At 44.1% G+C, this 16,882-nt stretch overlaps 1 protein-coding gene across 1 annotated transcript in view; it reads right to left on the reverse strand.

Moving 5' to 3' along the window:
* Window positions 1–1,025: 1,025 nt before the first annotated feature.
* PPP1CC (protein phosphatase 1, catalytic subunit, gamma isozyme) overlaps window positions 1,026–16,882 on the reverse strand; it is a 17,092-nt gene continuing 1,235 nt past the window's right edge. The window contains exons 2-7 of the mRNA XM_012731156.1: window positions 9,920–10,051; window positions 8,992–9,222; window positions 5,618–5,722; window positions 4,181–4,404; window positions 3,853–3,987; window positions 1,026–2,364 (exon numbers count right to left, since the gene is read on the reverse strand). Of these exons, the coding sequence (XP_012586610.1) occupies window positions 2,275–2,364; window positions 3,853–3,987; window positions 4,181–4,404; window positions 5,618–5,722; window positions 8,992–9,222; window positions 9,920–10,051 (917 nt within the window). The 3' untranslated portion in view covers window positions 1,026–2,274. The remainder of the gene's footprint in view (window positions 2,365–3,852; window positions 3,988–4,180; window positions 4,405–5,617; window positions 5,723–8,991; window positions 9,223–9,919; window positions 10,052–16,882) is intronic.

Consider the following 16,882-nt stretch of genomic DNA (forward strand, 5'->3'; position numbering starts at 1 on the left):
CCTCCTCTATAGCTAGGACACGGGCTCGGCAGGTCAAGTCATTCAAGCCCCACAACTAGAAGAGGGGCCGAGTCTCAGACCAAATGCGGCCACCCGTCTGTCAAGGCAGAGGTGACCTCCCCTCCGGTGCCCACGGAGGTGAGGGACACGTGAGATTGGACAGTCAGTGCAGACTGGGGTTTTGAGGCAAAGCCTGGAGTTCTTTGGTCACAAATTAGTTTCAAATCCTGGAGTCTCTAGGATGTCATATGCTAAAAATCTTATTCTGCAGCTAACCAGTGCTGTCATCTTCTTGCTGAAAGGTTTCTAAAGCCACTCCATGGAGTGGCAGTGTTTACAACTTTAGAGGTTTTTGTAAATCGTGGAAGATACACAACTGGTAAAATCTGGGGCATACAGATGTATGAAGTTTGCCTTTCTTCCTGTAGTTTCAGGTCTGCATTTAGGCCTATGTCACAGACTGGCCCAGCAAGCACAAGGTCATGAGGGCCACCGGCCCGCCCCGGTCCCCCCGACTCAAGTGCACACTGGGCCAGACACAGCCAATGCCACAGCACAGCTCACGGTGCTGGGGGCCAGCCCTGGCTGCTGCCTGATGAAAAAGCTGCTCACCGGGCCTTCTCCCAGCTAAGGGAAATCAACGTTTGAGAGAAGCAACTGCTTCTAGCCCACTCAGAGATACCCATGTGCGTTTAACACACGTTGTGACCCTGACAGGACCCAATGCTGTTATGCGCCGCAGGAGCAGCCCAGAGCCGGGAACTGCGCTGAAAACTGGGCCAAGTCGGAAGAAAGAATCTCTCGCATTTTATGAAGTTCAACTGAACCCAGACAAAGAAGAAACTGAGGGGACAGATGAAGCCTTGGCTCTTAAGTCCCGCACCGCCAATGGCAGGGAGATACTCCCTCTCACCACGCTCCTGAGCTCAGGGCTGCCCAGTGAGAACGCAGCGAGCACGAGCAGCCGCGTGACGGCCCATCCTTGGGAACGGGCTGCCGAAGGAAGACAAATCCGAATCCAAACGGTGGTTTCCAGAGCATTTATTCATTAAAATCTATTCACTATGCCATCAACAGTTCTCCTGTATGTATTGTGCCGATAAATAGACACTGAGAAGAGTTAACAAGTTTGTCATTTAATAAGTCTGAATTCATTTTCACCACATGGTATTGTACACGGTCATCTGTTAAAAACAGATTTCTTTTGAACAGATCTTGGTTTAAAAAAGTCATAGATACTGTGAGTTCTGTATAAACTGATGGATTGCAAGTTAATTCTTTATTTTGAGTAATAAGCCTCAACTTCACCGCAGAATAAAGAACGTAGGCCAAAGAAAGCATAATCGGTCACTCGTATAGAACAGTATTGTTTCTATAGTTTGAAGCTTTCTGAATGGACGGGTTCAGGCCTGACGTAACTGTAAAAAGATTACTTAATGAATAGACTATATGGAAATTGTACAAAATGTTATTAACTTTAATTATTAATAGCTTAAACAGTCACTGAGTTACTAACTGCTATTCAAAATGAAAAACCTGTTTTGAATCCCCAAAAGGCGGCACTGGGCACGCACCCTGCCACCTGTACTCCGGGTGAGTCAGCACATTATTTCAACAGAAACTTTGGCTTTAGGAAAGAGTCACAAACATTTAAAATAATGGCTTTAATTGTCATGTTAAGTATAGGTAGGGCAAGTGTGCTTTAATTAAATATACATCATACCAATGATGCTGGCAAGGTTGAAGGTTACTCCTAATGTTGAAAAACTAGTTTGTACATGACACGACAGTGAGAGAAAAAAAAAAGCAATCCCTTTGAAACAAAAATTTAAAAAAATGTTCACAGTGGTTTGTATCAACAATACGCATTTCATGACAATAACATGTACAGATTGAGCACCCTAGGGCTCTATATCCTAAAGAAAATGAGCATTTACATTATTCATGGGTTGTACTGAATTAAAAAAAAAAATCAATTGTACACTTACCCCTTTGACAGGCTAAACTGTCCCAGGGCATACAGTTTTAACACCATCATAAAAGTTGTTTGCAAAAGGAACAGAGAATTGAAAAACAGAACATTATTTGTTTCTTGAGAGTGGAGTCCTTCATTTGCTGTTATAACCAGCAAATGCCATTCATTAGGTCAAAAATGGAGGAGGGGCCCCACAAACACACTATTTGAGCAAGCTGACCAATACACATTCCAGTCTGAAAAAGGGAGGTTATATACTATATGTTACAAGTCCCGACTAAACAGTGTCAAAGTGACATCTATTTCTTTGCTTGCTTTGTGATCATACCCCTTGGAGGTGTTACGGGTCTCGTGGCATTCGGCTTCTTTTTCTCTGCAGGCTTTAAAATCTGCAAAGATTTAAAAAAAAATGCATTTTAGTCTTCTAAACCCAAATCTTATGAAAATTACAAAATTCCCACAAGTCTTTTGTCCAGAAAAGTTTGTGATGGCTCCAAACTGCGTAAGAGCTCTGAACGCCCCACAAATTAACACAAACTAAGCTGACAAGTAAGCATTTTGCCGATGAACACACAAGCTAGACAAATTATTTTGCTTCTAAATAACGTGACAATTTTCTGTCAACACACATCATTTCTGATCCGGGGCAAAGATCCTCAGAGTCATGGCTCCCAAACCCCCAGGGGCGAGGCTCACAATCCCTGGGAGAGGCAATTTCTGATGTGGGGCAAAAAAAAAAAGTTTAAATCAATTTAAATTGGTAATTGTTATGTGACTTCAGTAGTGATAGTTAAGTTTATGACTGAGTTAGTTTGCAGACAGACTTTTTTTTTTAAAGATTTATTTATTTATGCATACAGAACTGGGGTACAGGCTAGAGGCTCAGGGGTGGTGAGAGGCTTCACCAGAGACAAAGTGGGGAACAGAACAGGCAGATTGACGAAGTCCACTGCTGAGGGGAGCAGCGGGCGGGTCAGGAGAGGTCTGCCGCGCCCTGTGGGTCACCTCCGGGGCAGGCGGGGATTGAACTCATGCGGAAGCGGCTTTAGATTCTCAGTGCTGTGCTTTAACCCGCTGCGCCACCAGGGAGGGCCAGCAGACAGACTTTTAACCACAGTGAATAAGAAAAGGAGGCAAATTTTTTTTTTAGATTCATCTATTTATGCATACAGAACTGGGGTACAGGCCAGAGGTGCAGGGGCGGTGAGAGGATTCACCACAGACAGAACGGGGAGCAGGACAGGCAGACTGAGAAAGTACCCTGCTGAGGGGAGCAGCAGGTGAGACAGGAGAGGTCTGCCGCGCCCTGTGGGTCACTCCCTGGCGGGGGACGGAACTCAGGCTATAGTGGCTTCAGAGAGCTTCATACTGAGGTGCTTTAACCCGTTGCGCCACCAGGGAGAACCCAAGGAGGCAGATTTTATGTGCAAATGATGTTTTTGTGTTGTGTGAAGACCAAATGACAGAAGTTTTGTAGAAATTAAGAGAAAAGTGCAGGGAGAATGGGGTAATCACCCACACACTGGCAGCGGCCGTCAGCCCAATTTTCACAAGCAGGCAGTGATTTAATTTTAGCTAAATTTTCTACCGACCTTATGATTTCAGTTTTATACTACAAGTTAATAAAGGGACTTAAAATAAAATAGAAAACCTATCTAAGTAAATAAAAAAGGTAAGCTTAACACCAAGGAAAAGATTCCCTGGTAATTTTTTTCTTTTAAAAGGGACCCACACATTACTGAGCCAGGACAACAATGGTTAGGGGAAAACAAAACTTTACCCCTCAACACAAATGAGCAGTAGATGAAAGCATTAATTTTTTAAAAGCAGTTGAAGCTGAGACACAGTGAAAGGCCACAGCGGGCAGGCAAACGCACCTGAAAAGAGCACATCAGGGTCTCGTCCACACTCATCATGGCACCGGCATTGTCGAACTCGCCACAGTAATTGGGTGCAGAAAACAGAGTGACCAACTGCCTCTTTGCAAAAAACTCATATCCATCTTCAACCACCTTGGAGAAAAATGTTTTCAGTATAAATAGGTGCAGATACTAGATGAGTCCAACCACTCTTCACTTTCCCGTTGAGCCGGATACCTAGGTCACTTGCAGATAAATAAGCAATACCTACCCACCAACATCAACAAGGAGAATCTGTGCTCACACACATGCTCTTAAGTGTACATGTAAAATTCAAAATCAATACCTGATGGGCTCTACATATAAGATCCAAATCATGCTTATGGAGAAATTTTGCAACCACTTCTGCACCAAATGTGAAGGACACTCCTCTGTCATTTTCACCCCAGCCTAAGACATCTTTATCGGGGTCAGACCACAAAAGATCACAAAGAAGACCTTGATCTGGTACATCAGTTGGTCGCATAATTCGCCGAATCTGCTCCATAGATTGAAGATCTGGTGATAAACCTATGAAATGAGGAAAAACAGGACGTTAAAAAGGACGTTATTTCTATTTGTCTGCGGAGAAACTCAGTCACTCTGACACCAGCTATAAATCAAAAACTGTGAGTGATTGTTTTATTTACCTGGTTTCGATTTTAAAAATTCAATTGAGTAAGCACTGGAATGAATTACGGGCACTAATCTGTAGGGCACAGAATGTTTAAACAGTGTATACATAGTTAGCCTAAACATAAGAAGCTCAGTAAAATTAAAACCCAGTTCCTTAAAAAAATTTGACTCCACTACCCTGGATACATCCCCAGCTGATGAGAATAACTGTGCATATTCTACATTATATTAGTATTTTTAATCACTGGGTACATAAGCCACAGAACCTCAGCTTTCCATGAAACCTGTATTGTCCAAGCCCACCAATCGATCACAGATCAGCTCAGAGTGGAGCTAATTCTCATCTGAGTTTCTAATCACATGTCCAACTCTACCAAAACCCACTGGAACACAGGAAAGTTGGGATAATGGCCTTCCTTAAAGTATACTGTGTGTAATTCTGAGTTTCTTTTCTTTTTAAAAAGATTTATTTATGCATTCAAGAACTGGGGTCCAGGCCAGAGGTGCATGGGAGGAGAGGGAGGATTCCAGAGACCGAGTGGGAGCAGCCGGCGGGTCAGGAGAGGTCAGCTCCCTGGTGACGTTTTGAACTGTGACGTGCCACAGTGGCTGTGGTTAGGGAGAGCCTCATCTGAGTTTCTAATCACATGTCCCACTCTACCAAAACCCACCTAAATAGAGGAAAGTTGGTAAAATGGCCTTTATTAAAATATATTGTGTTGGCTCTTTGATGGTTGTCCAATTTCTGACCACAAATGAAGAGAAATCCTTCTTCGCCATTAATATGTTAACAACGACATCATATAAAGAAAGCACAACCACGGAGAAAAGCAGTAATTTTAAAACTTAAATTCAGAAAATTTTCCAAAAGGAGATGATCAAATAAACCAAGGAAAAGGCTATTCACACTGTCAGCATTTTTGAGGCTCTCTAGTACAGCATATTAATTGTTCAGTTTATACTTAAAAATACTTTTGCTTTTTTCCAATCAAGTTGTTTCGGCACCTAGAATTCCTGGTAAGGAATCAATGGTGTACTCTTCTCAACAGGACGCCATTTTAGTGCTAACTGAAAATGTCCAATCAGAATTTAAACTCTGCCCCCATACCTCCATGACAGCAGAATATCTTCTCATCCACGATGGCTGCTATCGGTAAACAGTTAAAGCAGTCTGTGAAAGTTTTCCATAGTTTAATGTTGTATCTTCTTTTACCTGTGAACATGTTAGGATGGTTAAAAAAGACTTGTGTTCTGTAGGTTCATTTTTTCAGGACAATTTCTCCCAAAGCAAGGTTTTTGATTACTTCTGAGGTAAATGAAGGATACTTTATTAGGAATCCTCTGGAGAGTGTTTAGGAAAAGTTAGGGACATGTCCGACCTACGAGCAAGTTGCATTCTCCATGCAAACAAACTCCACAGAAGTCTACGATCTGAGCTCCAGATGTGACGATTACGATCAACATCAAGCGCCAACATCTGTCTAGTAGCGTAAACTCTGTCTGAAATTTGGCCACTTAACTCCCAGGTTAGCTCCACTTTCTAAAAGGCAGTTATGAACAACTCACACGCTCGCTTGTCGTGCTAACATCTTCCTTCTGAGGGAGTCCGGAGTCCGCACCCAGGCCGTCTCCCCCAGCCTCGGAATGTGCACAGCTGCTGGTTAACTCCCAGCCCCTCACCACTCCAGGAGGGAGCACAGGATTGCACGGTGGTGGTGCCGCCCTCGCCCACCATGTTTCCTGGAGTCCAAGAGCAATTTGGACATGAAGCATGCTATTAAGGCATTCTTTCCCCAGAAAAATTAAGGTTCCGAGTTAAAAACTCACTCACAAAAACATCCAAGTACCAGTCTGTGTGAAATAGTTGAGGACAGTGAGTTGCTGGAGTGGCACTGTCTCCTTACCATCCAACTGAAACCGAAGCAACCCCTTATTCCTAAACCGAGAGTTCATCATTAGTCTCTTCTCCCTACCCCGGGGACCTGGGAACCTACGGGAGCGAGACCCACCCACACAGCAGACTTCCCAGACCCCGTCTTTCACTCCACGGCAATGAATTTGGTATGGTATTTCTGCACAGGACTTGCAAGGTGATGCGATTTCCACACACACTGTACGTTTCCCTATGCAGAGGACTGCTGTCTTTCCTCCTAACAGTTCATGGTTTCTGTATAATTAGGTGCAACTCCTCATGGCTCACCCGGGCTTGTATTTCTTTGGAGCTCAGTAATTCCCTCTGTCCCGCATATACTGTTACTGGAGCATTCTGGAAGTCTCTCTACAAAAGGTTGAAGGGAAATCCGAGTATAATTACCACCTCCAATTTCCAATTATGGAGATATTAATAAATACAACAAGAAGGATGCATCTTAGTCCCCACTCACAGAAGTGATTTGGGTGTTAATTCCATTTTCTATTGGAGCCTGTCTTGGAATGATCCCCCAAAGATCCCCCCACCCCAGACTTGCCAGTGCTGACAAATCTACTTCCTTCCTCAAAATCGGCTTTTGTGCGTTGATTCTATGTGCCTCAGTCAGGCACACACTCAAGCTTCTCTTGCAATTCCTTCGCTAGCTTTGCTGGCTCCTCCATCAAGAATTAGGATCGTTCCTCCTGCTGTCCTTGAGTTAAAATCTCAACCATGCCCTGGACCCCAGCCTCTCTTCCTTAAGGTCACCTCAGGTCACGAGGAACCTCTAGCTGCAGAAAGGGCTGTGCTAAACAACTGCCAAAATTTTTTTCAAGTTCTCAAATCCTGAGATTCGGAGCCAGAATCCCCTGTGCAGTTTCCTATTACCAAAGCTCGGGTAGCTCTTAACATAGTAAGGATAATGAACATTCACCTGTAATATAACAAACACCTCAGCTTTTCTGGCACTTTAAGCCATGAAGTTAAAAAGGGGGGGGGGAGGGAGATGTAGTATAGAAAGTGGTTGTCATACTTGGGAAATAACTTACCAATTAAAAGATTTCAAATTTTAGCAAATTAACAAAAATTTTTTTTTTAAGTCTGCAAAACCATCAGCTGAAAGATATCTCAGTCAAGGGCATTTTTCTGCACACAAATAGCTTGAGTGGTAAATTACAGCTGCCCGATGAAGACAGGGAGATTGAGTACAAGGTACAGAGTAAGTGTCTTGACCAAATAAGAGTCAAAACTGATACTAGGCAACAGCCGTCTCATCACTGTTTTAAAATCCCTCTGCATTCAACAGAAACCAAAAAGGACGTAGCCATCACCTTACAACTAACACAGACGACCCCAGAAAGAGCTTACTGGGATCTGAGCCTCTTCGGGGTAAACAATACTGTCTTCACTAAGCTAAAGCTAGGGGAAAAAAGCCTTTTCTTAACCTGTCCCATAAAGCAGTACTGGCAACTGGCAATTGTAATTACTGTATTACAGTATCCCTGCCTCCTTTCACCATACAAGGAGTAGTATCTGCCTTAGCCGTCAGCCCATCCTTGATCGACTCACTGTCAACAGCAAGAATCTTTCTCGCCACAGACTCAGCTGACCCAGTCAGTTCCTACCTCATCTTCACAGCCATGTCTTAAGGCCACAACCAAGAACATCCAGTTGAAGGAAAGGAAGGCAGGCAGCAGGAGGGATGGGCTACGTACGTAACTTCGCTAGCAGGGCACTTCCTAACAAAAAAGCTAGCCGAACACATCTGTGAAATCAAGAAGGAAAAATGCCACACCCTGACAGACTACAATTTCAGGAAAGGTCACAGTGACAATATAAATGCCCCTATAAATCATACTGGCAAGTGCTGTAACCCAAGTTCCTGGGCTACCCTTCCTGAACTCTCTCTGGCAGAAATGATGAGCACAAAAGGGTGGAAGTAAGAATTTAAAACCTTTTTCTTCACAACAATCTCTCTACCAAAAATGATTTTCATGGCTTCTAAGGGATCGGTTCTTTTTTCCCTATCAATTAATCAACTGACAGTGCACACTCAAAACAATAAAGTGATGGCAAAATATGTGCAAGTTAAAAATAAACCTCCATTACAAACTTTTAAAGATGAATTTGTGCATTGTAAAATTCTAGTCACATGAAATGTCTAGAGAAGACATAAAGTAGAGGAATGTTTGACTGGTAGTGTGGCGAAATAGCTGCACAACTTTTAAAAGTAACTAAAAATCACTGAATTGTGAACAGGTGAATGTTATGGAAAATGGTATTTCAGCAAGTTCTCAAGAGTTAAAGAATTAAAAGTGTCTGTGAATGTTCACAATTATCTTAAAGAAACCACCACTGTGACCGTAATTCCTAATGGGGCCATCACAGGAGGGAATCAGGGCCTATTACATTACAGAGAATACCATTCTTCTACGCCAAGAAAGAAACACTGAGGCCAAAACCAGGTTCACGGAACAGAAAGCCTGAGATTCGAACGCTGCGTCTGAGGCCCACACGCTGCTCCTGACCAAGCGCCTCAATCTAACTCCTCCTTCAGCGGAGACAGTACTTACATTCATCATAAAATCCGTAAATCCTATTGATACTGGCACATTCGTGGTTTCCTCTGAGAAGAAAGAAATTCTCGGGGTATTTGATCTTGTAAGCCAGTAGCAGGCAGATGGTCTCCAGTGACTGCTTCCCCCTGTCCACATAGTCCCCGAGAAACAGGTAGTTGCTTTCTGGCGGGAAACCACCGTACTCAAAAAGTCGAAGCAAATCATAGTATTGTCCATGGATATCACCTAGAAGCAAAAACAAACGTACTCATAACGCCGCCTTTTCCTCCCAGTCGGCTGACCGGTATCAGATCTCCGACAGTTCCGCTAGCTCCCAGCACTGTGTCCGCTGAACTGCTCACTTTCGGAGAGGCCCACCCCAGCGGGACAAAGGTACACACACGGTATCTGCCTGTAACACACTCTGGCTCAAGTTCTCCCTGGCTAGATAATGCAAAGAGCCTTTGACTTTAAAAACACATACAAGCTCTATCAATGCAGTCAAATATGCGATAATATATTCAGATAAACTAAGTTTTCACGGCTTATTGTATCTATTATGCAAAAACAGCAGAACCACAGAGAAAGCAAGTTCTATTTTAAACACTAGTGTTGCTTTAAACTTAAAATACAATCCCTGTATAACCACATAGCTCACTCAGATCTTTTCTTAGCGCTCTCGTTCTGTTTCACTTCTTTCCTTCCTTTTGCAATGTTTACTTTCTTTAATGAAGTAATTTTTATAAAACTTAAAAGCACATGTAAATGAATGAAGTCCAGTATTTATTGCAAAATTCTGACTAATGAACTTAATTTTTCAGGAGTTCTAGACTACTTATGAATTGTAAACGAGTTTGTTGACGAACAGAAGGTGATCCTCATAGTCTGCGCTCAGAAAATCAAGTAGTCAAAGATAGACAAATGGTAGTGCACCAAAACTTACCACATATTTTGAGTGGTGCTTCAAGTTCTAGTAGGATAGGCTGACTGAGAAAGATCTCTCGGGACTTCAAGCACAGTCCTCTGATTTCATTCTCCTGAAGCTGGACATTCTTACCAGGCTTGGACCCTCTCACTGTAGGGGAGAAAACCCCATTAGTCAAATGAGAGCACAATACACTTTAACATAAAGATGCAAAGGAGAAGTTTTAGATAAAAGGGGAAAAAGCAGCGTTTAACTAGCTCATTGGCTGGTTTCATCAGGACATTTAAGAGAATGTGACTTCTAATACCTAATTAGAATCTCAGAGGTTATTTAGCTGCCTCTCCTACACCAAGTCAAGCCTTCTTTAAAGCATCCTGAGCACAGGTCATTCTGTCTGGCTGAGTGCTTCACAACAGGTTTCCTTTCACACAGCTGGCACCGACTTCCAAGGCACAGCTCTCGCCCTAGGTCTGCACACACCCACACCAGCCTGTTCTCTTCTCCAGCCCTGTCATCAATGAATTTGTTTCTGTGCAGCAGGAAATGTTAGAACGGCTACTAAGGCCGTTCTAAAATCTCCTTGTTTTAACCTTGTGAGGTTAGCAATGCTATGAACCCTTGTGGGACCAGTGTTTCTCAGGAGCCCAGTACCTTCTTAAAGGCTCCTGATTTATCAATGAAAAAACGTTTAAGTGTTTCCATTTCATGAGAACAACCCACAGGCTCCTGCAAGACTGCGCCACAGCTGGGCCCGTGCCTGGTGCCAAGAGAGGAGGAATTACCTGGACAGACGACATGTAAGGTGAGAGAAACCTGGCAACGCACAGCGGCAGGCCCTGAATGCCAGCATCCCTTAGGCTCGGTGACTGTTCATCACCAGGGAGGCAACAGCAGGAAAGGAGGACATTTCTGCTTTGTGTCTGGTTGTAACAGAGTCGAACACATTAAATACGTTTTAAAAATCACTGAGCTGCTACAGTCACCTGCAGCCTTCCTTCACTAAACTGCCTCCCTCCAAGAGCTGATCACTAGGCGCCAGACTGTTCTCAACCTGCAGTCAAGTCTTGTATCTGGCCTTAAAGCCAAATAAGAGTAACAGACTCAATGGGTTTGTTTTTAAGCCTGTTTTGTAAATGTCCCAATAAGAGTATCGAGTAACAAAAACTACAAGTAAAAAGACAGATGATGTCTGTTGAGAATTTGTTCCACTGAGGAAGACAGTGTCCAGTTTTGAAAAATACTGTCACGATCACAACCATCCTCTAGCCTTGGTCACCGAAACTGTGTATTTGTGCGAGAAATGAGTTTTGAGTGTAGAGGGCGTCATTTTTTTTCCCAACAGTAAATAAAGATGACAAGAGGAATGGTCAAACTCGAAGCACATGGTGACGAGATACTGTCCAGAGGCTGTACTAGGAAAGCATACTAACGATAATCTGAGAGAAGGAATGGAACGGACCTACACGTAATACAACAGTGACAGAGCGGCAAAAAAACGACTTTTCCAGAAGATTCACAGTAACTTGCTCCCTTCTAGACACATAGCCGAGAATGCAAGAAACACTCCTGATAGAAAGATGGTGGGATCCTTGCTTCACTGGCCAGAAAATTCCAATCATTAGTGAATTCACCACAAGTCAACCCCAAAGCATGGGCAGAATGCCCAGCAGGAAATTTTATTTTTGGCTAGGAGTGCCTCCTGGAAGCTTCTGGTTTCAACCAGCATCTGGCGTCACACTTGTGAATGAGCAGCTCCCATTAAGTCTTTCAGGACTCACCCAGATGGAAAGCAGGCTGCTATGCTCTTAATACACAGGCTACTCTAGTGAAGCAAGGCCGTCGTATTAAGTCAATGTCACGAACACACTGCTGATTTTGGAGGTTTCCAACTATACCTCCTTCCAGAGTTTAAGGGAGCTTTAGTTGTCCTACTGTTTGTTCTGAGTGATAATGTTTAGAGATCACTCAAAAGCAACACTGCGTAGTAGTTTAAAAATTAAAGAAGACGGAAGGATAAAAACAATTTTTCTGGAACAGATAAAGACTATTATTTTATATGTGAAGAACAGCACTCATTAAAAACAGCATGGTGTTACAGCTGCTTAAATTCCCTATGAATTGCTCTAGGAATAAAATTATAACAGTCAAAACTCTGGCCAAACCATCTCCCACCAAGTGACTACTGCTCGTCCTCTCAGGTTTTGCTTGGGTATCACTTCACCCTGGAATGTCTCCCTGATCCATCTCTCTCAAGCCTGCTTTATGATTTCCTGACATGTGGTCTCTACCCATTGTGCTCACCCTGCTCTGCATTGTAATTGCTGGTTCAGGTCCACCACTCATTTAGACCCCACAGCATGCAAACCTCAGGACCACAGTGGCTTTGTAGTGTACGCATCCTGGGCCAGTACGTGGCAGGTGGTCAAATTTCTTGCATGAATGAAGTCTGGATAAATTTCTAAATACTGCTGACTTGCGGCATCAGAATTAAGCATGCACCCCAAACTACACACTTATGATCAGCAAAGGAGCTTTCTAAGCTTTAAAATTAAAAGGCAATGGTGTCAGTTTCCCACCAGAGTTTACTGGGTCATTGTTCTGGTTGTGAACACAGGGTAATTACTCTTAAACTTCAAGTTAAAGGTAACGTGTTTAACAGTTAAAAGATCAAGATTTCAAAAAAAAAAAAAAGATCAAGATTTCACAATAGGTTCTCCCAAACCAAATGAGTGCTTGGACTTACATATTTCTTAAAAGCAGTATCAACCACAGTATAAAAAAATCTAGTCACTATTTTCAGTGTCGGTCAAAGGGAATGACTGGCCGCTAACATTTACCGAGCAGGTATCATGCAGTGAGTACTGTGTGAAGGGGCTTTTCTGGCCGTTTAACCCACGGAGTTACACGCCATCTTCAGGCCTGCATTACAGGCAGGGAGGAGAGGTCAATGGCCGCCCGGTTATGGTTATCGAGCCCGAAGGGAGGGAACCGGGCCGGTGCCTCCATCACCCCGCACTCTCCCCTAATTGAGAATCTGCTCACTGATCTTCCAAATCACAGACATTTTTATAGAACATACTACAGAAACCTCAATACACAGCCATCGTCCTCTAAGAAAAATTTGACACGGGATGTAAGCCTCACAAATGGGATGCCTTTAGTAAGAACGTAATCAAGCAACCTGTTTAAGGTTATCGATACTTACCATGGTTCAGACATGCCACAAAATAGCTGCTGAGCACTTACTATGTGCCAGACTTAATGGTGCCGGATGCTGAGGACACCCTAGCAACAGGATGGTCAAGGTTTCTGTCCTTTTTCTTGTGGAAAACAGAAAAAGACGAACTCAATAACTGCCAATTGTTATAAATGCTCTAAGTGCTACGCTGTGGAGAAACTCCATACAGACAGTAAGACTAGAAGTTCACCGTAAGGATGACATCCTTAACCACTAAAAAGACAAAAGAATCGAAGAGCTCTCTTTCGGCTCGCAGCACTATGGAAAACTAGGAGTCATGCTGCCTCGCCCGGTAAACACCAGTTTATTCTGACCTTCCTCACTGTGCCCTGAGCACAGGAATAGGCACAAAAGGGTAGGAAACTCACTGGCTGGGGCCTCACGATCACCTCCTAATAGTAGTTCTTCAATCAGTAAATACCTAATTATTTCAACAATTGCCAGTGGAATCCAAAATATCCCAACAAGAACTCAAGATGGAGTGTTGCTCATACGACAGGGAGGAGGCACCTTGAAGCACGTGCAGGGCAGCCATCAGCCATCAGCACGTTGAAACACACTCTATCTGGCTAGAAAGACAGAATTTTTATCCGACTTCTATGAGAAAGGCCTTTCTGAAGAAACTAATTTGTTCACCTGGCAAATCACTAACATGAGCACATGATAACTACTTCAAGCAATTTTATCAAAAATCAGTTGATAAAAACCAGAATGTTATTGGTGATGCTTTTTGGTCCCACAAACAACACCAACTTTTCTACAGCCTGGCAACAAGCAAAACAGATGAAAATTTACAGAAGGGAAGTGGGATTCTTTCCGAGGAATAATAAAAACAGCACTTTTCAACAGTAAACGAAAGGTTTCTTAATCACAATGAAGTTTTAGAGCCTAAGAACAGCACAACTGGTATAAAAACAAACCAACAGATAAAGATAATTCCCTTAATCGGTGATCTTAAGAACACACGTCACTTCAGTGACGCAGAACCTTGCAATATTTGACATTTAGGAAAATCAGACCTCTCGCTGAAAACAAAAACTAGTGAATATTTACAACAATACAATTTCGCAGTTCTTTTCTTTAAAAAAAAAAAAAAAAAGCCACACAAACATCAACCAGATTTTTGGTTTTATCACTGTCACCAGTAGCAGGAAGATTTACACTTTCTGATAATCTTATTTCTCCATCTTTCCTCCCCAACCCCAGCTTGTCTTTCCTCAATGCTGATGTTATACTTCGGGCTTTTAAAGGTGACATCACTCTCTCAAGGCAGACAGGCAGGAGAGACAGAAACTCCCACCTACTGCTCTTAATCAAGTATCTTGAGTTTTCCACACCCAGAGTGAAGCCAATTTATTGAAAAATGCTTACCTCTCCACAATCTAACCACCCGTTATGATAAACCTGAGCATTAGTGACACCCACTCCCTGCCAGAGGGATACTACCAAACCCCAGAGTGGAGGGATTGGGAGATTTCAGATAAAGTCATCAAAACTCCTAAGGAAACGAACTGTTCTCGCACACTTTGGCTACAGGAGTCTGATCCTGAAACATCCATTCACCCCAGAATTCTGAGAACTCCGAAGAGAAGGAATCTTTCCTGCTTCTGACTGTGTAAGAGGTTCCAATTTCCTCATCTACAAAGGCTGTCTCCCCCGAGAACGTTACATTTCCACCTTTCAATCCTTAAGGTCTACGACAGCCTTGCTTTTGACTGTCAATTTCGTAAGCGGTCATTTCCCTGCCTCAGACCAGTAACCGGCACCTTGTCACGCGGGCTCACTGGCCCATGGTTCTCGGAGTAGCACCGCGCTTTCCAAGGCAAAGCCCACCCACCAAGCTCCTACAAACATGCGCCAGCACAGCCTCCATTTCCCCAGTTTCCTGATCAGCCGAGGACAGCAATCCCGGATCTGCTGCTGTGACTAACCCTCCCCAAGTACACTGAGCGACAGACACACCATTCTGTCAGGGCTCACTGCTGTGTCCCGGCCAGGGACAGACCAGAAGGTGCTGCCCACAAGAGCGCTCCTCCCCCTGCTGCGGCTGCTATCTCCAGCAGCTTTCCCATCTCACCTCGCAGGGGGTGCTCCGCAGGACTGACAAGCGGGTGTTGGGGGGCGGGACGGGACAAGGGGACAAAGAGGGCTCACGAGAGACTACTTTAAGTTAAGGGGAGCAAAGTCATTAATTCTCTGTCCACAAAATGCCCTATGATCTCTGCTCTCAAGGAAAAAAGCTTCTAAATGGTGGGAAGAGCACGAGGGGCTGTGGTGATGGTGCCGGTGCACGGGCGGCAGGACTCTTGGGGGCCAAACACGAGTGGATAAAGCACACAGGTGAAAGCGAGGGGGGGAAGGCCTCTAGCTGACGGGCTATCCAACGTGTAGTGAAAGCGTCACTGCCCAGGTCTCCTCAGGAAGAGTGCTTTTGTTCTCTCCGGGCAGCAAGTTAAGGATTTCCCTGTGCCGTGTCTGTCCTTTTCTTCAGGAGCAGGGGTCGCTCGCTGCCTTTTTCTTTTAACATCAGGCTGCAAACATGCTTTGTGTTACACGGAAGCTAAGTCTGCGGGTTCCTTCATTTCAGAGTTTCACTCTGTTTGGAAGCGCCCTCACTACATCAGATTACATTCAGAAGGTGCTGGCTGAGGGCTGGGGCAGAGGTCAGGTTAAATCACTGGAGCAACGGGCAATTCTGCAGAGTTGGCTCGTCTGGGGTTTGACAGTGGCCATCTTCAGAGCAAAGATGCTTTCTGCAAAGCAGATGTGGAATAAGTTAGTTACAACTGGCCGCTGCTAGTCGCGAGTGGGGCTGCTTACAAACAGGACTCTGCCCGTAAGTCACCATCTCCAAGCAGACGGGAGTTTCGGACTAAATCAACAGGGCGCTTATGTTCTCCACACCCTCAGGTTTGACTGTACAGTTGTTGAAGGAGCTCACATTAGTTGCACTAAGAAATAACAGCTTCAAAGTTCCACCACCACCAAGGCGGCGCTTACTTAAAAGCTGCCAATTCCGGCCGAAGGAGCGCAGCACAGCGGCAGTGGCCAGGGCGGACCCACAGCCGCGGTCTTCTGTGAGGCTCCCCTTCTGAGCTGCCTCTTGAGTCCTGTGACTGAGTCGCTTCTCTACAGCCATGCAAGCCTAGCCAAAGCCCGACAGCTCTAAACATGGTCACCAGACTCATATTCCCTCCATTTTCAAATATACTATGTAAATCTCAATTAAAATTGTTAGCGAAAATGGTTTCCAGGGCGTGACAAAAAGACCCGAATGTAAGTATCTTCTAACACGGAGAGGTGCACACATGTCTTTCAAGTTAACACTGCTGAGTCTAAGCACGCTGCACAGCTAGCCTAATTCCCGCGACAGTAAAATACACAGCTTTATATTAATTTTCATAGACAGCATGAAAAACGCGTTTTCAAGTGCAACACAGTATGTAAAGATGAACTGCTAAGATAGGACTTGTCATGTTTTAGAAGACCCAAGTCTTTGCGGGCAAAGGTCTTAGCACCATTTAAGAAAAGCTGAAAAGGAACAATTTTGTTGTGTCAGTTATGAGCTACACAGGACCTCAACAAGAACGACCTCAGAACGTACTGACTTTGATCTGCATCCCAAGTTTCCCAGTGAAATAAAGGCCACTTTCACCTAGCCGCAACTGCACAGCTGCAGAACAGCGAAGACCAGAGACAGCCGCACCAGATCTCTCAAGTCAGCAGCCACGCACGGGTGAGCT

The sequence above is a fragment of the Condylura cristata genome, unplaced genomic scaffold (genome assembly GCF_000260355.1).
Source record: "Condylura cristata isolate star-nosed mole 26May11 unplaced genomic scaffold, ConCri1.0 scaffold00029, whole genome shotgun sequence".
In the NCBI taxonomy this organism is placed as follows: domain Eukaryota; kingdom Metazoa; phylum Chordata; class Mammalia; order Eulipotyphla; family Talpidae; genus Condylura; species Condylura cristata.